Genomic DNA, 27,998 nt, shown 5'->3' with positions numbered 1-27,998 from the left:
AGCACTTTCCTGCGTTTGCCAGCAGCTCTTCGCTGTGCTTCAAGCATTGGCCTGTTTATGACGTCAGCCTATCAACTCCCGAGATTAGGCTGGCAATACTAAAGTACCTATTAGAACATCCAACAGTTAAAGGTATATGAAATACAAATGGTATAGAGAGAAATAGTCCTATAATAACTACAACCTAAAACTTCTTACCTGGGAATATTGAAGACTCATGTTAACAGGAACCACCAGCTTTCATATGTTCTCATGTTCTGAGCAAGGAACTTAAACGTTAGCTTTTTCACATGGCACATATTGCACTTTTAGTTTCTTCTCCAACACTTTGTTTTTGCATTATTTAAACCAAATTGAACATGTTTCATTATTTATTTGAGACTACATTTATTTTATTGATGCATTATATTAAGTTAAAATAAAAGTGTTTTGTTCATTCAGTATTGTTGTAATTGTCATTATTACAAAAAAAATTATATATATATATATATATATATATATATATATAAATAAAAAATGGGCCAATTAATCGGTATTGGCTTTTTTGGTCCTCCAATAATCGGTATCGGTGTTGAAAAATCAGAATCGGTTGACCTCTATTCCCAATGTCAAACCAGTTGGAGAACGTTTCTAGAACATGAACAACATTTTAATTAAATGTAAGGGCCTCCTGAGTGGCACAGTGATCTAAGGCACTGCATCGTGCTAGCTGTGCTAGCAGTGCTAGCTGTGCCACTAGAGATTCTGGGTTTGAGTCCAGGCTCTGTCGCAGACGGTTGCTGCCAGGTGCGATTGGTCCAGCATCGTCTGGGTTAGGGGAGGGTTTGGCTGGCAGGGATGTCCTTGTCCCATCGTGCTCTAGCAACTCCTGTGGCTGGCCATGCGCAGTGCACGCTGACACGGTCACCAGGTGTACGGTGTTTTCGCCAACATATTGGTGCGGCTGGCTTCTGGGTTAAGTGAGCATTGTGTCAAGAAGCAGTACAGCTTGGTTGGGTTGTGTTTCAGGGGAAGCACAGCTCTCGACCTTCGCCGAGTTGCAGCGATGAGACAAGACTGTAAATACCACGAAAATGTAACCATGTTTGACATTTTAGGAAACGTTTCGTTAAGGGGGAATATGCAGAAATCACTCCGCCATTTCCAGATTGCTAAAATTCTAATAGTTTGCCTAATTTCAGTTTATGCAACAAAACAAGAGAATCATTGTACCATTTAAACCACTGTGAAATATATTTTCAAGAACCAAAAATATTGTATTTTCATTGTAGTTCTAGGTGAATTTGGTCAGGTCGCCCAAAAAGTTTGATATTTCAGCTTTAAAGTAATGAAAGACCAAGAAAATAACATTATTTTGTCAAGTTCCTTAAATGTTCTGAGAACGTTCCAAAGCCAAGCAACTATCCTGCACCATTCCCAAAAAGTTGTGCGAAGGTTGTATGCTAAATAACCATAGGATAACCACACTCTTACCAAGCTCTAAGAAACATATGGTTCTCAGAACATTATGTGCTAGCTGGGTGATTTTCAGTAGCATTCCACACAGTTAGTGAGGCTGTCAGTGTCCAAGTATGCAGTCTGTTTCCTGCACATACCAGCATCTCAAAACCGACCTGCGGGAAAAGGCTTGGAGGAGAGTCAGGCCTGCACATCCTCACTGTGTCAATGTATTAATCCTCACAGTGAGATTGTTGGATATTGTCACATTGAATATTGAGAAATTAATACATTTTCTCTGACTGTTTGCAATGCTGTGTTCATAGATTGCAATGGCAATGCTCACTGGGTATGTTCACCAAAAGAGTTAGACTGATTGACAGCTAATAGAAACATAAAATATTTGTTATTTTCACATGAACACTGTTAATCCAAATGACTATCAGTAACTACACCTTATCTACTGGTGACAGCATGGAGAAGACTCATTAGATGACAGATCAGGACTGCCCTTAACCCATACTTATGTTTGTTTCATACTTGCGAGACAAACTGCACTCAGAAGCACACAAGGACCTCTCAATGAAAGTCTAGCAAAATTTGAGAGGTGTAACTGTTCCCCACCAGTCTAAAAGTACCAGCCAAACCAGCGCCTGTCCGAACTACCCTCTGCCCAGTCCAACTCCCCTTATCTTTGCAATTAGAGCCTCCCTGCATCTTACTGCAGCAAAGGACGTGCCAGTCCAATGGTATGCAGACCAGGCCTACCCTCCTGGGCATTGATAACTCAGCAATTGTTCCTTTCAAATGGTACTGCCTTGTGTACTGTGTGTGTGTGTGTGTGTGTGTGTGTGTGTCTAGAATAGATTGCTTTATAATACATATTGTCAGGGTTTGCTTTTTCAGCCAGTGGTGTCAGAAGAACTAGTGTGTGTGTGTGTGTGTGTGTGTGTGTGTGTGTGTGTGTGTGTGTGTATGAGGGGAGAAGGGATGACGATAGCAATTTCCTTAAACTCCTCATGATGATGGGAGGGGAAAATGGCACTCATTAAGTTTCTAGGGATTCTATATAGTACAGGGAGAGTGGTACAGGCCTAATTTGCCTGTAGTGGTTAATTGCGGATAGATGGCAATCAATCAGTCCGAACAAGAGCCAAAACGCACAAAGCAGAATCTGCCAGTGCAAACAAAACTGCCACAACATTTAGCTAAATGTCATTTAGCTAATAAAGTACATTACAAGTGTCGCTGTGTACGTCTCTTTAGCCTGGTCCCAGATCTGTTTGTGCTGTTTTTGCAGGAGTTGGCTATAGAGCACAAACAGATCTGGGACCAGGCTAGCTGATAATGGATCAGGTGTCAGGGACTATCAGCCTGTGATTCCCCTGACAACTTGGCCTCGGACCAGCCAGGAGCCTCTCCCTAGGCTCACATCCAAAACGGCATGGTGGGTAATACCTGGGACTCCCTGCTCTAGTCTACACCACTCGCCACACGAATCAGGAGTGTAAGAATGCACTTAATTGAATCAAACTGGGGTTCATGCGCAATGCCGCCGGGGGTAATATTTAATAATAATAATAATACTTTTTTTTTTTACAAAATATTAACATTTTCAAACAGTCCATTTATATTTTCTAACGGGGCTATACATTTCGGGGAGTTTTTTTTCTCTCACCTGAGTATCCTCGTTTCACTGCCAACAATACAATTAAACCATTTGGTGTTCAGCGAAATAACAACACAATGTCAAATACAGGTACTGTAGCCTAGTCAAATAATTAACAGCCAATCACATTAACCGTTACTCTCGCGGGTATTCCACTAACGGTCCATATGTACCCAGGAAAGCACCAAACAACAGACAGGGACGTTGGACCATCGAAGAGGCTCAAATATGATGAGAACTACATTTATTTGGGGATCACTTATGTTGGGCGTAGTGCCTTTCTCCAGTCACAGTACTTTTACACATATAACACACTATCTCACAACTCGATGAAACCTTCACTCTTGCTCAGACATTTAGAAACAAATCATGTCACTTTGAAAAATAAGCCGCGGGAGTTTTGGGAGCGAGAATTAAGACAACTTTCAAGTTTTACATTTTTTATTTCACCTTTATTTAACCAGGTAGGCTAGTTGAGAACAAGTTCTCATTTAAAACTGCGACCTGGCCAAGATGAAGCAAAGCAGTGCGACACAAACAACACAGAGTTACACATGGAATAAACAAACATACAGTCAATAACACAACAGAGAAAAAAAGTATATATATATACAGTGTGTGGAAATGAGGTAAGATAAGGGAGGTAAGGCAATAAATAGGCCATAGTGGCAAAATATTTACAATTTAGCAATTAAACACTGGAGTGATAGATCCTCATCCTTAACCTCCTCAGATTATCCGTGCAGAAAAGTATTGAAAAAAAAAGACTCCAGATTCCAGGCACTCTCAGTGGCCAACGTACGAAAGTCCACCACGTAGTCTGCCACACTACGGGAGTTTTGACGTAAGTCAAGCAGTTTGCTGGCCACCTTTCTCCCGGATACTCAAAAACTTCTCACCTCTGCCATGAATTCCTCCAAATGCCTGCAAATGGCAGATTGTTGTTCCCAAACTGCCGTAGACCAGGAGAGTGCCCTTCCCGACATTAGGGTAATTATATACAGTGCCTTGCGAAAGTATTCGGCCCCTTTGAACTTTGCGACCTTTTGCCACATTTCAGGCTTCAAACATAAAGATATAAAACTGTATTTTTTTGTGAAGAATCAACAACAAGTGGGACACAATCATGAAGTGGAACGACATTTATTGGATATTTCAAACTTTTTTAACAAATCAAAAACTGAAAAATTGGGCGTGCAAAATTATTCAGCCCCCTTAAGTTAATACTTTGTAGCGCCACCTTTTGCTGCGATTACAGCTGTAAGTCGCTTGGGGTATGTCTCTATCAGTTTTGCACATCGAGAGACTGACATTTTTTCAAATTCCTCCTTGCAAAACAGCTCGAGCTCAGTGAGGTTGGATGGAGAGCATTTGTGAACAGCAGTTTTCAGTTCTTTCCACAGATTCTCGATTGGATTCAGGTCTGGACTTTGACTTGGCCATTCTAACACCTGGATATGTTTATTTTCGAACCATTCCATTGTAGATTTTGCTTTATGTTTTGGATCATTGTCTTGTTGGAAGACAAATCTCCGTCCCAGTCTCAGGTCTTTTGCAGACTCCATCAGGTTTTCTTCCAGAATGGTCCTGTATTTGGCTCCATCCATCTTCCCATCAATTTTAACCATCTTCCCTGTCCCTGCTGAAGAAAAGCAGGCCCAAACCATGATGCTGCCACCACCATGTTTGACAGTGGGGATGGTGTGTTCAGAGTGATGAGCTGTGTTGCTTTTACACCAAACATAACGTTTTGCATTGTTGCCAAAAAGTTCAATTTTGGTTTCATCTGACCAGAGCACCTTCTTCCACATGTTTGGTGTGTCTCCCAGGTGGCTTGTGGCAAACTTTAAACAACACTTTTTATGGATATCTTTAAGAAATGGCTTTCTTCTTGCCACTCTTCCATAAAGGCCAGATTTGTGCAATATACGACTGATTGTTGTCCTATGGACAGAGTCTCCCACCTCAGCTGTAGATCTCTGCAGTTCATCCAGAGTGATCATGGGCCTCTTGGCTGCATCTCTGATCAGTCTTCTCCTTGTATGAGCTGAAAGTTTAAAGGGACGGCCAGGTCTTGGTAGATTTGCAGTGGTCTGATACTCCTTCCATTTCAATATTATCGCTTGCACAGTGCTCATTGGGATGTTTAACGCTTGGGAAATCTTTTTGTATCCAAATCCGGCTTCACAACAGTATCTCGGACAGTATCTCGGACCTGCCCGGGCAGGTCCGAGATACTGTTGTGAAGCCGGATTTGGATACAAAAAGATTGTGTTCCTTGTTCTTCATGATGCTCTCTGCGCTTTTAACGGACCTCTGAGACTATCACAGTGCAGGTGCATTTATACGGAGACTTGATTACACACAGGTGGATTGTATTTATCATCATTAGTCATTTAGGTCAACATTGGATCATTCAGAGATCCTCACTGAACTTCTGGAGAGAGTTTGCTGCACTGAAAGTAAAGGGGCTGAATAATTTTGCACGCCCAATTTTTCAGTTTTTGATTTGTTAAAAAAGTTTGAAATATCCAATAAATGTCGTTCCACTTCATGATTGTGTCCCACTTGTTGTTGATTCTTCACAAAAAAATACAGTTTTATATCTTTATGTTTGAAGCCTGAAATGTGGCAAAAGGTCGCAAAGTTCAAGGGGGGCGAATACTTTCGCAAGGCACTGTACGCTATCTTTGATCGGTCTGAAGAAAATGAAGATGGCCATAGCTCAAAAATAAGCGATTGCTCTGGAGGTGATAAGCGGGGTTCATGGGGAGTCGGGAAAGGCTGTACCAACTCACCACAGATAGAGGGAAAAAATTACTGGGTGATTTGAGTTTTTCCAGAGGTGGCAGGCAGTCTGAGCTAACTCCCTGATTTGCTCCATAATAGCTTTTAACGCATGGTCGTGGCGTTCTGTCAAGGAACAGCCCTTCCAAAAGGCCCTGTAGCAACTCCTGATGTCTCCCAATGGTGGCTCCCTGCAGGGAGACAGCTAGGCGGAGCTGGTCCAAGTCTGCTTGGTCTGTAATGGCCAGTTCGTACTATAAAGGCACTAGGCGAGACCCAAATGCAGACACAGGAGGCAGATGGTCGGAGTCTTACAATGTTTATTAATCCAAAGGGGTAGGCAAGAGAATGGCCATGGACAGGCAAAAAGGTCAAAAGCAGATCAGAGTCCAGGAGGTACAGAGTGGCAAACAGGCTCATTGTCAAGGCAGGCAGAATGGTCAGACAGGCGGGTACAAATTCCAGAAACAGGCAAGGGTCAAAACTGGGAGGACTAGAAAAAGGAGAATGCAAAAAGCAGGAGAATGGGAAAACCGCTGGTTGACTTGGAAACATACAAGACGAACTGGCCCAGAGAGAGACAGCGATTAATACACTGGGGAAAACAAGTGACACCTGGAGGGGGTGGAGACAATAACGAGGACAGGTGAAACTTATCAGGGTGTGATATATAGTCTAACTGGCTGGGGTAGGCCTAGCCTATATAATGGGAAACAAATCACAGTTCTACATTCCATTATTCTTTCTTTGATAGTACTCAATAAAGGAAGAAAATAACTATAAATAAAGTGTCCTTCCTCTCCCAGTTATGCAAGAGTCATTTGTACAGTGGGCATAGATAATTATACCCCTTGTTTTTCTCATGGCAAACCATCCAAGAAATATAAATAGCTAGAAGAAATAGAGTGCATTTGGAAAGTATTCAGACCCCTTCACTTTCTACACATTTTGTTACATCACAGCCGTATTCTAAAATGTATTCAAATGTTTTTTCCCCCTGCTCAATCTACACACAATACCCAATAATGGGTAACTGTTTATTTAGCCATTTTAGCAATTTTAGCAATAACATTTTAGCAATAAAAAAACAATTTAAAAAAACGTATATTACATTTACATAAGTATTCAGACCCTTTGCTATGAGACTCGAAATTGAGCTCCGGTACATCCTGTTTCCATTGATCATCCTTGAGATGTTTATACAACTTGATTAGAGTCCACCTGTGGTAAATTCAATTGATTTGACATGATTTGGAAGGGCACAAACCTGTCAATATAATGGTGACTCTGACAGAGTTCCAGAAGGACAACCATCTCTGCAGCACTCCACCAATCAGACCTTTATGGTAGAGTGGCCAGACAGAAGCCACTCTTCAGTAAAAGACATATGACAGCCCACTTGGAGTTTTCCAAAAGGAACCTAATGACTCTCAGACCATGAGAAACAAAATTCTCTGATTGAACTCTTTGGCCTGAATGCCAAGTGTTACGTTTGGAGGAAACCTGGCACCATACCTGCGGTGAAGCATGGTGGTGGCAGTGTCATACTGTGGGGATGTTTTTCAGTGGCAGGGACTGGGAGACTAGTCAGGATTAAGGTAAATATGAACGGAGAAAAGAACATAGATATCCGTGATGAAAACCTGCTCCAGAGTGCTCAGGACCACAGACTGGGGCGAAGGTTCACCTTCCAACAGGACAACGACCCTAAGCACACAGCTAAGACAACGCAGGAGTGGCTACAGGACAAGTCTCTGAATGTCCTTGAGTGGCCCAGCCAGAGCCCGTACTTGAACCAGATCAAACATCTCTGGAGAGACCTGAAAATAGCTGTGCAGCGACACAGTCCCTAAATACACGTGTGCCAAGCTTGTAGCGCCATACCCAAGAAGACTTGAGTCTGTAATTGCTGCCAAAGGTGCTTCAACAAAGTACTGAGTAAAGGGCCTGAATACTTATGTAAATTTGATATTTCTGTTTATTATTTTTAATACATTTGCAAAAATGACTAAAAACCTGTTTTTGCTTTGTTATTATGGGGTATGTGTGTAGATTAATGAGGGGAAAAAAACTATTTAATCCCTTTTAGAATAACGCTGTAACGTAACAAAATGTGGAAAAAGTAAAGCGGTCTGAATACTTTCCGAATGCAATGTATTTGGCCGATAGCTGCGCACAGAACACAGTGTCCTAAAACCTGGGAGGAGGGTGGGGGGAGGATGGAGCACTGAAGTGTGAGACATATGTGGGGAGAGGAGATGCAGGGGGTATTGACTGGAGTGTCCTGGCTGTCCACCTGCGTCATCATAATACTGTTACAGTCCGAAGCTAAGGGTGGCCTTATTTCAAAAGGGATTTCAAGTTCTCTGCTGTATAGTTTCTGTTCCACAACTTCGAGATTCAGGAATGTGCACTAGTATCGCTGTCCTCGATTCACCTAGCCTAATTTTTGGTATGCGACTAAGTTTTATTTTTTTTGCACAGCTTTACCAATGTTTGTGCATGTGTACATGTGCAATGTGCATAGTGGGTGTGTGATGTAAAGTGGGGAGATGGATGAGGGGAAGATCTGTTGGTGTCAACTTTTCCATCTGCAGCAGGCAAGCATCCATGCAGGCAGGCAGTTTTAGATGCAAACACTGCAGTGCTATAGGGGGTGCGCTCACTGCACATCTCTGTACACACTGACAGAATACAATAATATTGCAAACATAATACATCAATAAAAATTCAGGGCACACACACAGCAGAGACTCTGTCTCTGTCAGTGGTTCCCAAACTTTTTATAGTCCCGTACCCCTTTAAACATTCAACCTCCAGCTCGTGGGAAGTGACAAAGAGCTCTTATAGGACCAGGGCACAAATAATAATAATAATCAATAATTTTGCTCTTTATTTAGCCATCTTACATATAAAACTGAATTTGTTCATCGAAAATTGTGAATAACTCACCACAGGTTAATGAGAAGGGTGTGCTTGAAAATATGCATAGAAGTCTGCAATGTTGTGTTGTATTGGAGAGTCTCAGTTTTAAATAATTTTCAACACACAGTCTGTGCCTGTATTTAATTTTCATGCTAGTGAGGGCCAATAATCCACTCTCACATAGGTACATGATTGCAAAGGGAATCAGTGTCTTAACAGCGTGATATGCCAAGGTAGGATACTCTGAGCTCAGACTAATCCCGAAATCTGGCAGTGGCTTTTCATTAAATACAATTTTCACAGAAACACTTGTTGCAATTTTGATGAGGCTCTCTTGTTCAGATATCGGTAAGTGGACTGGAGGCAGGGCATGAAAGGGATAACGAATCCAGTTGTTTGTGTTGTCCGTTTATGGAAAGTATCTGCTCAATTGCGCACCCAACTCACTCAGGTGCTTCGCTATATCACATTTGACATTATCCGTAAGCTTGAGTTCATTTGCACACAAAATAAATCATACAATGATGGAAAGACCTGGTCTTGTCCTTGTTAATGCAGACAGAAAAGAGCTCCAACTTCTTAGTCATAGGCTCAGTTTTGTTCCGCACATTGAATATAGTTGCGGAGAGTCCCTGTAATCCTAGATTCAGATCATTCAGGTGAAAAAAAAACATCACCCAGATAGGCCAGTCGTGTGAGAAACTCATCATCATGCAAGCAGTCAGACAGGTGAAAATTATGGTCAGTAAAGAGAACTTTTTAAGCTTGTCTCTCTATTAAAACAAACGTGTCAATACTTTGCCCCTTGATAACCAGCACACTTCTGTATGTTGTAAAGGTATTACATGGTCGCTGCCCATATCATTGCATAGTGCAGAAAATACATGACAGTTCAGGGGTCTTGCTTTAACAAAGTTTACTATTTTCACTGCAGTGTTCAAAACATCTTTCAAGCTGTCAGGCATTCCTCTCGTGGATGCTGCAGTGTACCCAAGTGCTTGCACGTGCACTACCACTCCACTATGTCCCTGTCATGGCTTTTGCGCCAACAGTACAGATACCAACACCTCTTGACCACCAAATTCAATTTGATGTCACAAAGCTGTCCAGTACTTTAAAAATATCCTCTCTTGTTGTCTTGGTTTGCAGAAAAGGATGTCTTCCTTAATAATTGAACCCCCCATAAACGGAACGGACATGTACCAGGAGCTGTGCCAGGCATGTTGACTCATCTAGATGTAACGCATAGAATTCACTAGCTTGTATGCGAAGCAATAATTGTTTCAAAACATCTCCTGTCATGTCACTGATGCGGGCCTTTTCCCCCAGCATTGTCCCAGCCATATCCACAGCAGCAGAAAGAATTAAGTCCTCCACAATAGTATGGGGTTTGCCTGTCATACCCACTCAGTAGCTCACCATATAAGACACTTCTAGCCCCTTCTTATTCATGGTATCTGTTGCTTTTATACATGTCTTACTACTTGAGAGCTCGTGCTGCTAGGTGACCTAAACTGTGACATGCGTAACACCCCGGCCATTCTACAATCTAAGCTTGATGCCCTCAATCTCACACAAATTATCAATGAACCTACCAGGTACAACTCCAAAACTGTAAACACGGACACCCTCATAGATATCATCCTAACCAACTTGCCCTCTAAATACACCTCTGCTGTTTTCAACCAAGATCTCAGCGATCACTGCCTCATTGCCTGCATCCATAATGGGTCAGCGGTCAAACAACCTCCACTCATCACTATCAAACGCTCCCTGAAACGCTTCAGCGAGCAGGCCTTTCTAATCGACCTGGCCCGGGTATCCTGGAAGGATATCGACCTCATCCCATCAGTAGAGGATGCCTGCTTATTTTTTTTAAATGCCTTCCTCACCATCTTAAATAAGCATGCCCCATTCAAGAAATTTAGATCCAGGAACAGATATAGCCCATGGTTCTCTCCAGACCTGACTGCTCTTAACCAACACAAAAACATCCTGTGGCGTTCTGCATTAGCATCGAACAGCCCCCGTGAAATGCAACTTTTTAGGGAAGTTAGAAACCAATATCCACAGGCAGTTAGAAAAGTCAAGGCTAGCTTTTTCAAGCAGAAATTTGCTTCCTGCAACACAAACTCAAAAAAGTTATGGGACATTGTAAAGTCCATGGAGAAAAAGAGCACCTCCTCCCAGCTGCCCACTGCACTGAGGATAGGAAACTGTCACCACCGATAAATCCACTATAATTGAGAATTTCAACAAGCATTTTCCTACGGCTGGCCATGCTTTCCACCTGGCCACCCCTACCCCGGTCAACTGCACTGTACTCCCCACAGCAACTCGCCCAAGCCTTCCCCATTTCTCCTTCTCCCAAATCCAGTCATCTGATGTTCTGAAAGAGCTGCAAAATCTGGACCCCTACAAATCAGCCGGGCTAGACAATCTGGACCCTTTCTTTCTAAAATTATCTGCCAAATTGTTGCAACCCCTATTACTAGCCTGTTCAACCTCTATTTTGTGTCGTCTGAGATTCCCAAAGATTGGAAACTCTTGACCCAAACTGCTACAGACCTATATCTATCCTACCCTGCCTTTCTAAGGTCTTCGAAAGCCAAGTTAACAAACAGATCACCGACCATTTCGAATCCCACCGTACCTTCTCCGCTATGCAATCTGGTTTCAGAGCTGGTCATGGGTACACCTCAGCCACGCTCAACGTTCTAAACGATATCTTAACCACCATTGATAAGAAACAATACTGTGCAGCTGTATTCATTGACCTGGCCAAGGCTTTCGATTCTGTCAATTACCACATCCTCATCGGCAGACTCAACAGCCTTGGTTTCTCAAATAATTGCCTCGCCTGGTTCACCAACTACTTCTCCGACAAATCTGAGGGCCTGTTGTCCGGGCCTCTGGCACTCTCTATGGGGGTGCCACAGGGTTCAATTCTTGGGCCAACTCTCTTCTCTGTATATGTCAATGATGTCACTCTTGCTGCTGGTGAGTCTCTGATCCACCTCTACGCAGACGACACCATTCTGTATACTTCTGGCCCTTCTTTGGACACTGTGTTAACAACCCTCCAGACGAGCTTCAATGCCATACAACTCTCCTTCCGTAGCCTCTAACTGCTCTTAAATACAAGTAAAACTAAATGCACGCTCTTCAACCAATCACTACCTGCCCGCCCGCCCAGCATCACTACTCTGGACGGTTAGAATACGTGGAATACGTGGACAACTACAAATACCTAGGTGTCTGGTTAGACTGTAAACTCTCCTTCCAGACTCACATACAACATCTCCAATCCAAAGTTAAATCTAGAATTGGCTTCCTATTTCGAACCAAAGCATCCTTCACTCATGCTGCCAAACATACTCTCGTAAAACTGACCATCTTACCAATCCTTGACTTTGGTGATGTCATTTACAAAATAGCCTCCAACACCCTACTCAACAAATTGAATTCAGTCTATCACAGTGCCATCTGTTTTGTCACCAAAGCCCCATATACTACCCGTAGCACGCGTTCCAGCAGGTATATCTCACTTGTCACCCCCAAAGCCAATTCCTCCTTTGGCCGCCTCTCCTTCCAGTTCTCTGCTGCCAATGACTGGAACGAACAACAAAAATCTCTGAAACTGGAAACACTTATCTCCCTCACTTTAAGCACCAGCTGTCAGAGCAGCTCACAGATCACTGCACCTATACATAGCCCATCTATAAATAGCCCAAACAACTACCTCTTCCCTTACTGTATTTATTTATTTTGCTCCTTTGCACCCCAGTATTTCTACTTTGCACTCTCATCTACTGTCAAATCTACCATTCTAGTGTTTTAATTGCTATATTGTATTTACTTCGCCAACATGGCCTATTTATTGCCTTTACCCCCCATATCTCACCTCATTTGCTCACATTGTATATAGACTTATTTTTCTACTGTATTATTGACTGTATGTTTGTTTTACTCCATGTGTAACTCTGTGTTGTTATGTGTCAAACTGCTTCGCTTTATCTTGGCCAGGTCGCAGTTGTAAATGAGAACTTGTTCTCAACTTGCCTACCTGGTTCAATAAAGGTGTTAAAAATGTTTTTTTTGTTTTTTTTAAATCGGCCAAATCGACATCCAAAATTACCTAATACCTATACTTGAAATCGGCCCTAATTAATCGGCCATTCCGATTAATCTGTCGACCTCAAATGTAAACTTCTGACCCACTGGGAATGTGATGAAAGAAATAAAAGCTGAAATAAATAAATCATTCTCTCTACTATTATTCTGACATTTCACATTCTTAAAATAAAGTGGTGATCCTAACTGACCTAAGACGGAATTTTTACTAGGATTAAATGTCAGGAATTGTGAAAAACTGAGTTTAAATACATTTTGCTAAGGTGTATGTAAACTTCCGACTTCAACTGTATATGAGACCAGGGACGATGAGGTAGTGGCTGCAGGAGGCCGGAAGCTTGCCATGGAGTCTTGTTTTAAGCACACACATTGTGCGGTGACAAAGGCAGAGACGTCAGGGACCATTTTGGGCCACCAGAAACGCTGTCGAAGAAAGGCTAGTGTTCGACGGGACCCTGGATGACAGGTCAGCCTGGATGATTGAGCCCGTTCCAGGACCCGGGACCGGATTGGATTAGGTACAAACAGCCAGTTAGCCGGGCCCCCTTCAGGTCCAGGCTGAGAGCGTTGAGCCTCGCGGACCAGGCTCTCAATACCCCAATCCACAGTGGCAGCATGGCATGAGGTAGGGAGAATAGTTTCAGAGGTCGAGGGTGTGGCAGAGGAACTGTATAGGCGGGAGAGGGCATCAGGCTTAACATTCTTTGACCCTGTGCGATAGGAGATGGTTAAATCTGGTGAACAGGAGGGCCCACTGGGCCTGCCTGGAGTTGAGGCGCTTGGCTGTACAGACATATTCCAGGGTTTTATGGTCAGTCCAGACCAGGAATGACTGTTCTGCTCCTTCCAGCCAGTGCCTCCACTCTTCCAAAGTCATCTACACCTCCAGTAGTTCTCGGTTGCCAACATCGTAGTTCCTTTCAGCAGGATTGAGACAATGGGACAGGAAGGCACAGGGATGAAGCTTCTGATCCTGGGCAGATCGCTGGGACAGGATGGCCCCCACTCCAACATCCGAAGCATCCACTTCCACCATAAATTGATGCAAGGGGCCCGGATTGATGAGGATGGGTGCTGTTGTGAACCAATGCTTCAGGTCCACAAAAGGCTTTCACGAACAGTTGGTTCTATAGGAGGCGCTGAAGGACCTGTCTGACATGAAGAACATGTACTTGTGCAGAATGGGGGAAAAAAACAGGATGTTGTCAAGGTACACGAACACAAACCGATTTAGCATGTCCGGAAGTGCATCATTTACCAAAGCCTGGAAAACAGTACTCATAATGTCCACTGGCTGTGTTGAAGACTGTCTTCCACCCATCCCCCTCGCGTATCCGAACCAGGTGGTAGGCATTTCGAAGGTCCAACTTGGAAAATAAGGTGGCCCCCTGGAGAGGTTCAAACACCGAGGAGGGGAGAGGTAGGGGGTAACGATTCTTGACAGTAACGTCATTAAGTCCCCGGTAGTCAATGAACGGACGCAGGGTCTTGTTCTTCTTCTCCACAAAGAAAAACCCAGGAGATGCAGACGGATGGACCGCCCCAGTGGCCAGAGACTCCATTATGTACTCCTCCATAGCTTTGATCCCTGGTACAGACAGAGAATACAATCGACCCTGAGGTGGTGTAGTGCCTGGGAGAAGATCAATGGCACAATCATAAGGACGGTGCAGGGGAAGGGAAGTAGCACGTGCCTTACTGAACACTTCCAGGAGATCATGGAATTATATGGGGATAGCAGGGACATCCACCGTCTTGCTTACATCCAGAGGAAGGCGACTTAAGGAAGGCTGTGCTGCTTGAAGGCAGTGGGAATGGCAAAATGGGCTCCAACCCAGGATGGAGCTTGTGGTCCAATCAATCATCGGATTATGCTTTTGAAGCCAGGAAAATCCCAAAACCACCGGAACATGGGGAGAGGTAATGAGGAGGAACTGTATTGTCTCACTGTGGTTACCAGAAACCCATAATTGAACGGGCACAGTACTATGGGTGACTTCCCCAATAGAGCGGCCGTCCAGTGCCCTAGCATCCATGGGCACAGAGAGAGGCTGAGAGGGAATACCAAGCTCCGAAACTATCGTGGCATCTTTAAGATTTTCATCAGCCTCAGAGTCAATGAACACTCGGAGAGACTTACATTGGTCTCCCAACAGCACAAGAGCAAAAAGGGGTGTGCGGGTGATGGGAAATAGGGAACTCCCAGTCTGACTCACCATAGTATCAACTAGAGACAAGGGTTTCCTAATAGGGCAGGTAGCTATAATATGTCCTGCCCCTCCACAGTACAGACAACAGTTATTATTTATCCTCCGTGAGCGCTCCCAAACTGATAGACTAGTTCTTCCCAACTGCATAGGCTCATGCGTATCCAACTCACCCATCGTAGAGTCATGAGAGAGCTCGGGTAGTTTCGACTCCTCTCGGAAGAGCTGCCTTCGGAAACTTCCGGATTCCATAGGAGGTGAACGCGCCATATCGGGTGCACGAGTGTGCCTAAGACCAGACCTCCTCTCACTCTTGCGTTCCCTTAAGGCGTCCATCAATTTTAATGGTTAAAGCGATAAGGGAGTCGAGGTCCACCAGCATTTCCCGAGCAGCTAGCTCATTTTTTATTTCACCTTTATTTAACTATGCATTTTCAATGATGGCCTAGGTACAGTGGGTTAACTGCCTTGTTCAGGGGCAGAATGACAGATTTTTACCTTGTCAGCTCGCGGATTCAATCTTGCAACCTTACAGTTAGCAAGTCCAACGCACTAACCACCTGCCTCACGAGGAGCCTGCCTGTTACGCGAATGCAGTAAGAAGCCAAGGTAAGTTGCTAGCTAGCATTAAATTTATCTTATAAAAAACAATCAATCATAATCACTAGTTAACTACACATGGTTGATGATATTACTAGTTTATCTAGCGTGTCCTGCGTTGCATATAATCGATGAGGTGCGCATTCGCGAAAAAGGACTGTCGTTGCGCCAACGTGTACCCTACCATAAACATCAATGCCTTCCTAAAATCAATACACAAGTATATATTTTTAAACCTGCATATTTAGCTAAAATAAATCCAGGTTAGCAGGCAATATTAACCAGATGAAATTGTGTCACTTCTCTTGCGTTCATTGCACGCAGAGTCAGGGTATACGCAACAGTTTGGGCCGCCTGGCTCGTTGCGAACTAATTTGCCAGAATTTTACGTAATTATGACATAACATTGAAGGTTGTGCAATGTAACAGGAATATTTAGACTTAGGGATGCCTCCCGTTAGATAAAATACGGAACGGTTCCGTATTTCCCTGAAATAATAAACGTTTTGTTTTCGAAATTATAGTTTCCGGATATGACCATATGAATGATCTAAGGCTCTTATTTCTGTGTGTTATTATGTTTTAATTAAGTCTTTGATTTGATAGATCAGTCTGACTGAGCGGTGGTAGGCAGCAGCATGCTTGTAAGCATTCATTCAAACAGCACTTTCCTGCGTTTGCCAGCAGCTCTTCGCTGTGCTTCAAGCATTGCGTTGATTATGACTTCAAGTCTATCAACTCCCGAGATTAGGCTGGTGTAACCGATGTGAAATGGCTAGCTAGTTAGAGGGGTGCGTGCTAATAGCGTTTCAAACGTCACTCGCTCTGAGACTTGGAGTAGTTGTTCCCTTGCTCTGCATGGGTAACGCTGCTTCGAGGGTGGCTGTTGTCGATGTGTTCCTGGTTCGAGCCCAGGTAGGAGCGAGGAGGGGGACGGAAGCTATACGGTTACACTGGCAATACTAAAGTGCCTATAAGAACATCCAATAGTCAAAGGTATATGAAATACAAATCGTATAGAGAGAAATAGTCCTATAATAACTACAACCGAAAACTTTTTACCTGGGAATATTGAAGACTCATGTTAAAAGGAACCACCAGCTTTCATATGTTCTCATGTTCTGAGCAAGGAACTTAAACGTTAACTTTCTTACATGGCACATATTGCACTTTTACTTTCTTCTCCAACACTTTGTTTTTGCATTATTTAAACCAAATTGAACATGTTTCATTATTTCTTTGAGGCTAAATTGATTTGATTTATGTATTATATTAAGTTCAAATAAGTATTCAGTATTGTTGTAATTGTCACAATTACAAATATATATATTTTTAAATCGGCCGATTAATCGGTATGGGCTTTTTTTGGTCCTCCTAAAATTGGTATCGGCGTTGAAAAATCATAATCGGTTAACCTCTAGTTTACATACACTCAATTAGTATTTGGTAGCATTGCCTTTAAATTGCTTATCTTGGGTCAAATGTTTTGGGTAGCCTTCCACAAACTTCCCACAATAAGTTGGGTGAATTTTGGCCCATTCTTCCTGACAGAGCTGGTGTAACTGAGTCAGGTTTGTAGGCCTCCTTGCTCGCACACACTTTTTTTCAGTTCTGCCCACAAATTTATTATGGGATTGAGGTCAAGGCTTTGTGATAGCCACTACCTTGACAATACCTTGACTTTGTTGTCCTTAAGCCATTTTGCCACAACTTTGGAAGTATGCTTGGGGTCATTGTCCATTTGGAAGACCCATTTGCAACCAAGCTTGAACATCCTGACTGATGTCTTGAGATGTTGCTTCAATATATCCACATAATTTTCCTGCCTCAAGATGCCATCTGTTTTGTGAAGTGCACCAGTCCCTCCTGCAGCAAAGCACCCCCACAACATAATGCTGCCACCCCCGTACTTCACCGTTGGGATGGTGTTCTTCGGCATGCAAGCCTCCCCCTTTTTCCTCCAAACATAACAATGGTCATTATGGCCAAACAGTTCTATTGTTGTTTCATCAGACCAGAGGACATTTCTCCAAAAAGTACGATCTTTGTCCCTGTGTGCAGTTGCAAACCGTAGTTTGGCTTTTTTATGGCGGTTTTGAAGCAGTGGCTTGTTCCTTGCTGAGCGGCCTTTCAGGTTATGTCGATGTAGGACTCGTTTTACTGGGAATATAGATATTGTTGTACCTGTTTCCTCCAGCATCTTCACAAGGTCCTTTGCTGTTGTTCTGGGATTGATTTGCACTTTTCGCATCAAAGTACGTTCAGAACGTTCAGACAGAACGCGTCTCCTTCCTGAGCGGTATGACGGTTGCGTGGTCCCATGGTGTTTATACTTGCGTACTGTTGTTTGTACAAATTAACGTGATACCTTCAGGGATTTGGAAATTGCTCCGAAGGATGAACCAGACTTGTAGAGGTCAACATTTTTTTTCTGAGGTCTTAACTGATTTCTTTTGATTTTCCCATGATGTCAAGCAAAAAGGCACTGAGTTTGAAGGTAGGCCTTGAAATACATCCACAGGTACACCTCCAATTGACTCAAATTATGTCAATTAGCCTATCCGAAGCTTCTAAAGCCATGACATAATTTTCTGAAATTTTCCAAGCTGTTTAAAGGCACAGTCAACTTCATGTATGTAAACTTCTGACCCACTGAAATAATCTGCCTGTAAACAATTGTTGAAAAATTACTTGTCATGCACATAGTAGATGTCCTAACCGACTTGCCTAACCCGAGGTGCTGGGTTCCTGCTAGAGAATCCTTGATCCAGCCCTCATCACCGACTTCCACCGCCAACACCCCAGTCTACAAGGTATGTGCCCAGGTAGGACACCAAGTGGCGTCCTGGGGGGTACTGTCACACTCTGATCAGTTTCACCTGTCCTCGTTATTGTCTCCACCCCCTCCAGGAGTCACTCGTTTTCCCCAGTGTATTTATCCTTGTGTTTCCTGTCTCTATGTGAGTTTGTATTGTATGTTTCCAAGTCAACCAGCGGTTTTCCCATTCTCCTTTTTCTAGTCCTCCCGGTTTTGACCCTTGCCTGTTTCTGGACTTTGTACCCGCCTGCCTGACCCCGAGCCTGTCTGCCACTCTGTACCTCCTGGACTCTGATCTGGTTTTGACCTTTTTGCCTGTCCACGACCATTCTCTTGCCTACCCCTTTGGATAGATAGCCATTGTAAGACTCCAACCATCTGCCTCCTGTGTCTGCACTTGGGTCTCGACTTGTGCCTTAATACTATAACTAATCGGCAGTGTGAATGACACATGACATGAATGCCGCAGTGCTTGTTTACCTCTTGAAAACATTTAATGTAAAAAAATATACATCTTAAAGGGAACAGTCTGAATTTAGGGGAGTCTAGGGTCTAGACTAGCTTTCCCCTAGGTAGGCTACTTTTCTCATTATAACACGCAGTAAACCAAGACCAAAATAGCAGCAGTTTACAAGTTTAAACCTAAAAATCGTTTTGAGACAGTCGTTTGACTAAGCCTGAAGGCTGTGACTGTGTAGTTTATAGGCAGATAAATGTAATAGGGCTGCAGCTGATTATGGCACAGCCAGCACAGCACACAGTAGCTCAGTCATAACAACATTGACCATAAGGAATCACTAAGGGATCTATTAAAGAAATAAACAGCAAACTTTCACAGATGACGAGACTAACTACAACAAAGTCTTAACAAAGCCTAAGCTACACGTATAGCTCTAATAAGGAACAAATGGCAGGCTGATCGTGTGAAAAATACTGTAGCCGTACGCAACAGTAGCATGTGGAGGGTTTCAAATACAGCCAATGTATCCACTAAGGACATATCAACATAGTTGAGCACAGTAATTACACATTTGTAAAATGTCACACATTGTGTGACCTATACGTGTTAAAATGCCAACAGAAAATATATAATTACATCGTTACGTATGACATAGGCTAATTCTTGTATTGATGATCTACTAATTGCTTAAGCAGTTTATAAGCACTTAGACAATATAGGCTACGCAATGGGAATATGTCAGCTTGGAAGAGCTAACCTATTTTAGTAGGCAGGAGGTTGCTTTTCTCTGTCACCAAATTTACAGGTGGAGGCAGCAGACAGAAACAACACCCTGTTGAACTTCAAACAGAGACACACAAATTAGCAAAGGCACCAGAGCTCTCTTATTCACAATGGGAAGAGGTCCAGTGTGAATAATTCCACCCTGTCTCCAAAAATGACATGACAGATGTCTTCGGTTGACTCAGCTTTACCATCACAGAAGTATAACTGCAGCATTCTCTAATTGTAAAATATGTGGCCCTGAAGATGTCGACTCGAACTGACCATACATTTTTTAAACACAGGTAAACAAAAAAAGAACCACAAGCTGAGGGTACTGTGGCTGTCATGAGACAAACCCCTTGTCGTTGATCAACACCAAAACGTCAGCCGCTGTGAACTACAGTATTGCTAGCCAACTGGTCGTCATAACGACTCTCTCACAGCCTCACAAAATATATGTGAAACGTGTATGACGAAATGGTAAAAACGGTTAACATTATCATTGTTGGTTCAAAACATGTTATTTTCGACAAAAAACGCAAAATAATATAAATGTTTCCCTCACCTCACCTGCTCTTTTTAACTCTGCCGCTAGCGCGCTCAGTGCTGCTGATGAGGTGATGTGACGATGACGCTCGTGTGTGGATATATGCAGCGTTCAATACTACTCGGAACTAGGAAACTCGGAAAGGTCTGACTTGCTGATTCGTAGAACGCGGCACGTGTATAAATTAGCAAATCGGAATCGTTAGCGTTTCCTAGTTCTGACTAGCAGCACTTAAACACGGCAGTAGAACTGCGCCTGCATGTAGAGCGCACGAGTTTGGTGCAGTATCTGCATCAATGATGGGGTAGTGGTTTTTAAATAGTGTGTTCGTTGATGAAAATATACTGTAATGAAACAGCAGGGAGCAGGTCTCGAACCCTCGACCTTCGAGCCCGAGGTCCGGCGCGCTATCGACTGTACCGCAAAAGCATGCTCGTGGGGCAGAGTCGATTTCCGCGCTTATAAACCCAGGATCGTTACAATACGCAACATGTAAAGCGTTGGTCATGTTTGATGAGCTGAAATAAAAAATCCCAGAAATGTTCCAGACTCATATGTGTTTACATCCTTGTTAGTCAGAGTTTCTCCATTGTCAAGATAATCCATCCACTTGACAGGTGTGGCATATCAAGAAATTGATTAAACAGCATGATCATTAAAAATGTGCCACTCTAAAATGTGAAGTTTTGTCACACAACACAATACCACCACAGATGCCTCAAGTTTTGTGGGAGCATGCAATTGGCATGCTGACTGCAGGAAAGTCCACTAGACTTGTTGCCAGAGTATTTAATGTTTATTTCTCTACCATAAGCCACCTCCAACGTCGTTTTTAGAGAATTTGGCAGTACATCCAACCGGCCTCACACCCGCAGAACACGTGTATGGCGTTGTGTGGGAGAGCGGTTTGCTTACGTCAATGTTGTGAACAGAGTGCCCCATGGTGGCGGTGGGGTTATGGTATAGGCAGGCATAAGTTATGGACAATGAACACAATTACATTTTATCGATGGAAATTTGAATCCACAGAGATACCGTGACAAGACCCTGAGGCCCATTGTCATCTGCCACTATCACCTCATGTTTCAACATGATAATGCACAGCCCCAAGTTGCAAGGATCTGTACACAATTCCTGGAAGCTGAAAATGTCCCAGTTCTTCCATGGTCTGCATACTAACCTGACATGTCACCCATTGAGCATGTTTGGGATGCTCTGGCTCGACATGTACGAACAGCGTGTTCCAGTTCCCGTCAATACCCAGCAACTTCGCACAGCCTTTGAAGAGAAGTGAGACAACATTCCACAGGCCACAATCAACAGCATGATGTACTCTATGCATGAGGCAAATGGTGGTCACACTAGATACTGACTGGTTTTTCAATCCAAGACCCTACTTTTTTTTAAGGTATCTGTGATCAACAGATGCTTATCTGTTTGACCAGTCGTGAAATCCATAGTCTAATAAATGTATTTCCTTTGACTTATTTCCTTATGATCTGTAACTGTAAAATCTTTGAAATTGTTGCGTTTTTATATTTTTGTTCAGTGTATGATAAACATTTTATTAAATTGACACTCTCCTCATCTATTTCCTGCAGAGTTAAAATAAAAAATTGGGGAGGCCAGTAGCCTAGTGGTTAGAGTGTTGGCCCAGTAACCAGAGAGTTGTTAGATCAAATCCCTGAGCTGACAAGGTAAAAAGGTTGTCCTGAACAAGGCAGTTAACCTACTGTTCCTAGGCTGTCATTGTAACTAAGAATTTGTTCTTAACTGACTTGCCTAGTTAAATAAAGGTTAAAAAAAACTAAATTCAACTGTCAATGTATATATAGTGAGAAGTGCTGTGCCAATATTGATCTAAGATGATATGGCTGATGCAGGGATTTCATGTTTATGACTGGAATCTGGACATATTTAATATAGCATTTATTAAAACAGTGAATGTCGATTGTTTGGGAGAGGATATGCTCAAGGTCAATTACATCTCCAGCAATTGTTTTAGTCGAATCTGCTAATACAGATAGGAAGACTCCGGTGCACTTCACTTGCATGCTAAAGCAAGTAGAAAAGGTTAATTCCTATTAATTGACAAACATTTTCTAAAATAATAAAACAGAATTTCTATGTTATTCTTGAACGTAATAGTTTTTTCACAAGGAAGTAATATAGTTAACCTCAAACTGCCATACATTTGGCGAATCTACCGTTTTTAAATAACGTCTTTCTTGAATTGACCAGCCGTTCACGAACATCATGGCGACGACCGTGAATAGTGGAAATATCCCTGTGTCGAACACACAATCCTCAACCTCGGCTGATCCACGCTATGAAGGTTCAACATTCCAATACAGCATGCTCCTGGAGCACCTAATCGGGGAGAAGAGGCCGATTAAAGATTTGAATCCAACCGTGATGGGAGGTCTTCCCAATCCCATGAAAACCGACGACCAGAAGATGATCGAACGGGGAATGGAGAGCTGTGCCTTCAAGGCGGTGTTGGCATGTGTTGGAGGTTAGCTAGTCTTTCACTATTGTCGACGACATTACAATTGCAACTTGCTTGGTGCATTTATTTTTCGGGGGTGTTGCTGCCTGACATAACGATCCCATGGTGACCGTGCTAGCTACAGCAGTTTCTCTCCATGCAAGAGGCCAACCACTTATAATGCACACAGTTGTTCCAAATTATGTATCTTTATTGTGTTGGTATCTTACTGATGATATGAGCCCTTAACGTCTCTCTGTGATGTTGTTAATTTTCACTATAACATTACTATGCCCATATTTGCTGTAGCTAACACAATCTTGTGACACTGTGTTTTCCACACAGGGTTTGTTCTTGGGGGAGCGTTTGGTGTGTTCACGGCTGGCATAGATACAAATGTGGGATTTGACCCCAAAGACCCCATGAGAACACCTACTGCCAGAGAAGTCCTTAAAGACATGGGCCAGAGGGGAATGTCCTACGCCAAAAACTTTGCAGTCATTGGAGCAATGTTCTCCTGCACAGAGTGCATCATTGAATCGGTAGGTTGTCTTGAAGTTTTTTTTTCTGCTTGAAAACATCAGAAAATAATATTGTAATGAAATTGGCAGGGAGCAGGTCTTGAACCCTTGACCTTCTATCCCGAAGTCCAGCGCGCTATCGATCTATCGAACTGTGCCGCAAAAGCGATATCCATGCTTATTAACCCAGGGTCATTACACTCCTTTCAAAGAGCACGTCCTCGCGCTAGCTTGCGACTCAACGTCTTATAGGAATGCACTCACCGGCCAAGCACACGCACTGTCGTGGATACAAGGTCCGATCACTTCTGACACCAATGTAATGCGAGGATGCAAGGTCTGATCACTTCTGACACCAATGTAATGCGAGGATGCAAGGTCCGATCACTTCTGACACCAATGTAAGGCGAGGATGCCAGGTCTGATCACTTCTGACACCAATGTAATGCGAGGATGCAAGGTCCGATCACTTCTGACACCAATGTAATGCGAGGATGCCAGGTCCGATCACTTCTGACACCAATGTAATGAAACAGCAGGGAGCAGGCCTCGAACCCTCAACCTTCTAGACCGAAGTCCAGCGCACTATCGACTGTGCCGCAAAAGCATGCTCGAGCGGCAGAGTCAATATCCATGCTTATTAACCCAGGGTCGTAACACTATGCTAACTAAGAGAGTAGCAAAGTGAGAGTAGTCTGAATTAGTGGAACTAAAGATATATATTGAAACTTAGCACTAGGTCCGTCCTTATTCTGGCAAATGTGTCAATTCATCCCAAGCATGAGACAGCCTGTAATGTTTGGACAATTTTATTACCTTAACTTTGTGGTTACATAATATTATGTTCCACAAATCACAACGTTAATCTTCTAGGCTAATGGCTGATGAAATTCATACCGTGATTATGTAATCATTGTTTTGAGAAATACCAAAGAGAATTTGAAAACTCTGGAACTAGTACTGATTTGATTTGTATTTGTCATCGGTCTCATACTGCCCCCCTGTGGTCTATATTGTATGTTACAGCACAGGGGAAAGTCAGACTGGAAGAATGCTGTCTACAGTGGTTGTGTTACTGGGGGAGCAATAGGATTTCGTGGTGAGTTAACTACTTCATGTAAGTTCAAATGTCCCATGCATTGATATCACTGACTGATTGTTAAACAATAATTGGTTTTAAGCTGTGATTGTGTCCTTTCTTATAGCTGGGGCGAAGGCTGGAGTGCTGGGATGTGGAGGTTTCGCTGCCTTCTCTGCTGCCATTGAGTACTATCTCCGGTGAAAACCAGGGGGCCTTCGTTACCCCTGTAGAATATGGTTGAGGTGACTGTCCCTCTGGGCCAGTAACAGACTTCATACCTCATGGAAAGAAACACATCCCAGAGAACACTGCTCTGCAGATGGCACATCTGGTCATGAGGATTATTACAGTTGGACAATTCCATCCAGGTCTTCATCAATCAATTACATTTATAAAGCCCTTCTTACATCAGCTGATGTCAAAGTGCTGTACAGAAACCCTGCCTAAAACAGCAAGCAATGCAGGTATAGAAGCACAGTGGCTAGGAAAAACTCCCTAGAGAGGCCAGAACCTAGGAAGAAACCTAGATGAACCAGGCTATGAGGGGTGGCCAGCCCTCTTCTGGCTGTGCCAGGTGGAGATTATAACATGGCCAAGATGTTCATAGATGACCAGCAGGGTCAAATAACAATAATCACATTGGTTGTAGAGGGTGCAACAAGGTCAGCACCTCAGGAGTAAATGACCTTTTGTTGACTGTATCCTGTGCACAGTGATGTCATACTGGGCATGCTGGCTTTTCCTTTATCGAAGTTAAACTTCGTAATTGAGATGAAACTGTCGATTTTAGATGAGAGCTGGCTAATCTCGCCTTTAGTTGTGGGTAAAATACAGCCTGGTGACATTAAGTCAAAAGTTTGAGTCCAGGTCAATGGGTGTGTTTGAGTGTTAAGGCTAAAGCAACAAACACTAAATGTGCCATTGTTTATAAAAGGTTTTCTGTGTCCAAATAAACATCTGCATCCTCCAACACCCATATTACACTGAAATCGTGTGTACATTATACAATCGGTGAGTCATTTATTTGTACATATTTACTGTATACATGTTTTAGACCCATGCAAAAGTGACCAAAAAAATCTACAATGCAGGTGATGGCTGCAGAAACCTATATTGTAAAGTTCATGAGTCAGAAGATTTCTAAGCTCCAGAACGCAAAACACTTTGAAAGGCGATGACTTGACAAAAGTTAGCTGCACTAATGCAACTAATTGTTTTATAGTCTCGGACTCAGTCTTACTGTAAAAGCAACATTTACAGAATCCATCCAATTTATAGTTAACTGAAACAAGTCACCGGTGTAAATTGTTTATTTAAAGTCATTAAGCAATGCATTACATGACTGGACGTGCCCACCCAGATAACAATGCATTACATGACTGGACGTGCCCACCCAGATAACAATGCATTACATGACTGGACGTGCCCACCCAGATAACAATGCATTACATGACTGGACGTGCCCACCCAGATAACAATGCATTACATGACTGGACGTGCCCACCCAGATAACAATGCATTACATGACTGGACGTGCCCACCAGGATAAGATCTACAGATGTTTCAAATTCATTAATGGTGAATAATATGAACTCAGAGTTGTGGGTTCGATGTGTCATTTAATTGCAGGACTGGTTATCAATTAAAACACAAACCACTGCTAATTGCTCCTGTAGTTTTGTATTCATTTTTCAATTCTAATGATTTGTTTGGTAACTGCATGCTTAATAGATTCGGAATACTTAAGATTGCAGTGCAAAAAATAGAGTTTGGACAGTACGGATAAAATTATAATACATGAATGTCACTTCCCAACTATCACAAAGTGCAGTAGGATGCACCAAACCAAACAAAAACAGAAGTACCAAAAAAATAATTACTTGCAATAAAAGTTAGACAACTTCATTTTGGTACACTTATTTTACTAAAAAGAAGTTTACATCAATATTTATCCTTGTTAATACAGTATACTCATTGTTCTCAAAGGAAGTAAAATACATGTTTTTTAAAATATCTTTTTTTGTGTGCTTATTTTAAGATATGTCTCAGGCTTGATAGCAGAAAGGTTGGATTTGTACAGCATTGATGGAGATTGCTGGTGCAACAAACTAGCAGGGACAACCTACCTTTGTCTCCCAGCCTGATATGATTGACAAGCTGAACATGCAATGAGGGCATTACACTACAAACATCATCCCATAGATTATAACTGGTGTCATTGGACACTCAGAACAGGTTTGCAATGTAATGACGAAAAAAAAGCAAATGTTAAATGTGTTACATTTTTCCATAACCCTCATCTCACAGGTTGATGATATCTCTTTAAAGAGTGGTTCAGAATAAACTCAGATTTTACACTGTTGCTGTGATCGTTTCAGTACAGCTCAGCCAACCTTGGCTGTGAATAAGCTAAGAAGAAAAAAACAACTTCAAACAGACTCCGTTGCGCAATTCTCTAATTGTACTGGACTGTACAGGCACACGTAATATATTTATTTATAAATAATAGGGGCAAATTTGGCCAAGACTCAGACAGAGGGAGGGCTGTGCTCTCTTGTCTTTGCACATGGAGAGAAAATCTGACAGTGACCATTTACTGGCGGCTTGCAAGCTCAGTCCTCAGCTCCTTGTTTTAACGATCCCACATGGTTCTACATACACACAGAACCCTCCTCCACCACATGCACAAAGCCAGATAGAAACAAAGGAACTATTGAACAAATAATATTTATAAAATATGTAAATGCAATTTTTCTTGGAATGCCTCTGGAGAAAAAAAAGAGAGAAATGGAGTCAGTAACAAACCAGACCCTGACCTTTAACCCCTCACTGATAGAGGTCCCAGAATGGTGGCTGTCTGTGGGGTTACTGTGGGCCAGAGGTCTGCTGCTCCCTCCACACCTGCACTTCACCAGATGGATGTACTGCACACTAACATGACACTAGAAGACGTGACTATGGGATCCAGGGGGAGCACCATGTCTCCTCTTCCCTCACGTCTGACTCCATCTCTTCTCCCAGCGGGGGCTGTCCAGTTTTAAAAGGGAGCTGGGTGGTATGGGGGTGGGGGGACTTGCTGTTGAGTCTTTCTCTCTGGACCCCCAAGGGATTAAACGTCAGTGGAAAAGTAGAGTGTGTTCCGCTTCAGCTCAGCGAAGGAGATGGGAGGATGCTGCAGGTAGTACAGCAACACCTGGACCTGAGATGGGGAGAGAGAAATAAGGAGCTTGAGCCTAAAATCAATTGTGTTTCGTTCAAATACCACTTATCATAGTTCTAACCAAAAAAGGACTAGGATATGGTGCATTACATAAAGCCATGTGACTACACATTCTGTACATGACTCAGTATGTGACGAAGCATCTCTCCATGATATCTGAGTATCTGCATACTCATCTATCCACTAAACATATGGAGATTTAATAAGTCACTGCACAATAGTTGTCGCTGTCTTTACAGTTAATGATGAAATATAGCATTCTATTGTTAGCATTGGGGCCTTTATTGTGATTTACAGTAGTCACTGTTTATATGGGCCCTAGAATAAGTCATTTGAGAA

The 27,998-nt window shown here is 42.8% G+C and overlaps 3 protein-coding genes across 9 annotated transcripts in view; 1 reads left to right on the top strand and 2 right to left on the bottom strand.

Moving 5' to 3' along the window:
* Nucleotides 1–20,449, bottom strand: part of LOC112228568 (cytospin-B) — a 195,012-nt gene extending 174,563 nt beyond the window's left edge. The window contains exon 1 of one of the 2 annotated variants that reach the window (XM_024393993.1): nt 20,373–20,449. The gene's annotated coding sequence lies outside the window, so the exon portion shown is untranslated. Of the gene's footprint in view, nt 1–20,367 lie in introns of both variants that reach the window. The other variant, XM_024393992.2, reaches the window with a different exon arrangement.
* A 2,112-nt stretch (nt 20,450–22,561) lies between these two features.
* LOC112228571 (mitochondrial import inner membrane translocase subunit Tim22) lies at nt 22,562–24,949 on the top strand. Of its 2 annotated transcripts, none has more exons than XM_024393998.2 (4): nt 22,562–22,864; nt 23,183–23,379; nt 24,385–24,475; nt 24,564–24,949. In XM_024393998.2, exons 1-4 carry the CDS (start codon nt 22,606–22,608, stop codon nt 24,638–24,640), a joined length of 624 nt encoding a protein of 207 aa, XP_024249766.1. In that variant the 5' UTR covers nt 22,562–22,605; the 3' UTR covers nt 24,641–24,949. The 2 variants fall into 2 exon arrangements, with proteins under 2 accessions (XP_024249766.1, XP_024249767.1); XM_024393999.2 differs by having other exon boundaries at nt 22,563–22,864; nt 24,385–24,457; nt 24,564–24,948.
* Nucleotides 24,950–25,733: 784 nt separating this feature from the next.
* The window catches only part of LOC112228572 (active breakpoint cluster region-related protein), a 260,234-nt gene continuing 257,969 nt past the window's right edge, over nt 25,734–27,998 (bottom strand). For all 5 annotated transcript variants that reach the window (XM_042309121.1, XM_042309122.1, XM_042309124.1 and 2 more), the window contains one exon: nt 25,734–27,638. In XM_042309121.1, coding sequence (XP_042165055.1) covers nt 27,549–27,638 — 90 coding nt within the window. In that variant the 3' untranslated portion in view covers nt 25,734–27,548. The remainder of the gene's footprint in view (nt 27,639–27,998) is intronic.

The sequence above is a fragment of the Oncorhynchus tshawytscha genome, linkage group LG30 (genome assembly GCF_018296145.1).
Source record: "Oncorhynchus tshawytscha isolate Ot180627B linkage group LG30, Otsh_v2.0, whole genome shotgun sequence".
In the NCBI taxonomy this organism is placed as follows: domain Eukaryota; kingdom Metazoa; phylum Chordata; class Actinopteri; order Salmoniformes; family Salmonidae; genus Oncorhynchus; species Oncorhynchus tshawytscha.
The sequence above is the reverse complement of the archived record's forward strand: the minus strand, read 5'-3'. Positions and strand labels throughout refer to the sequence as shown.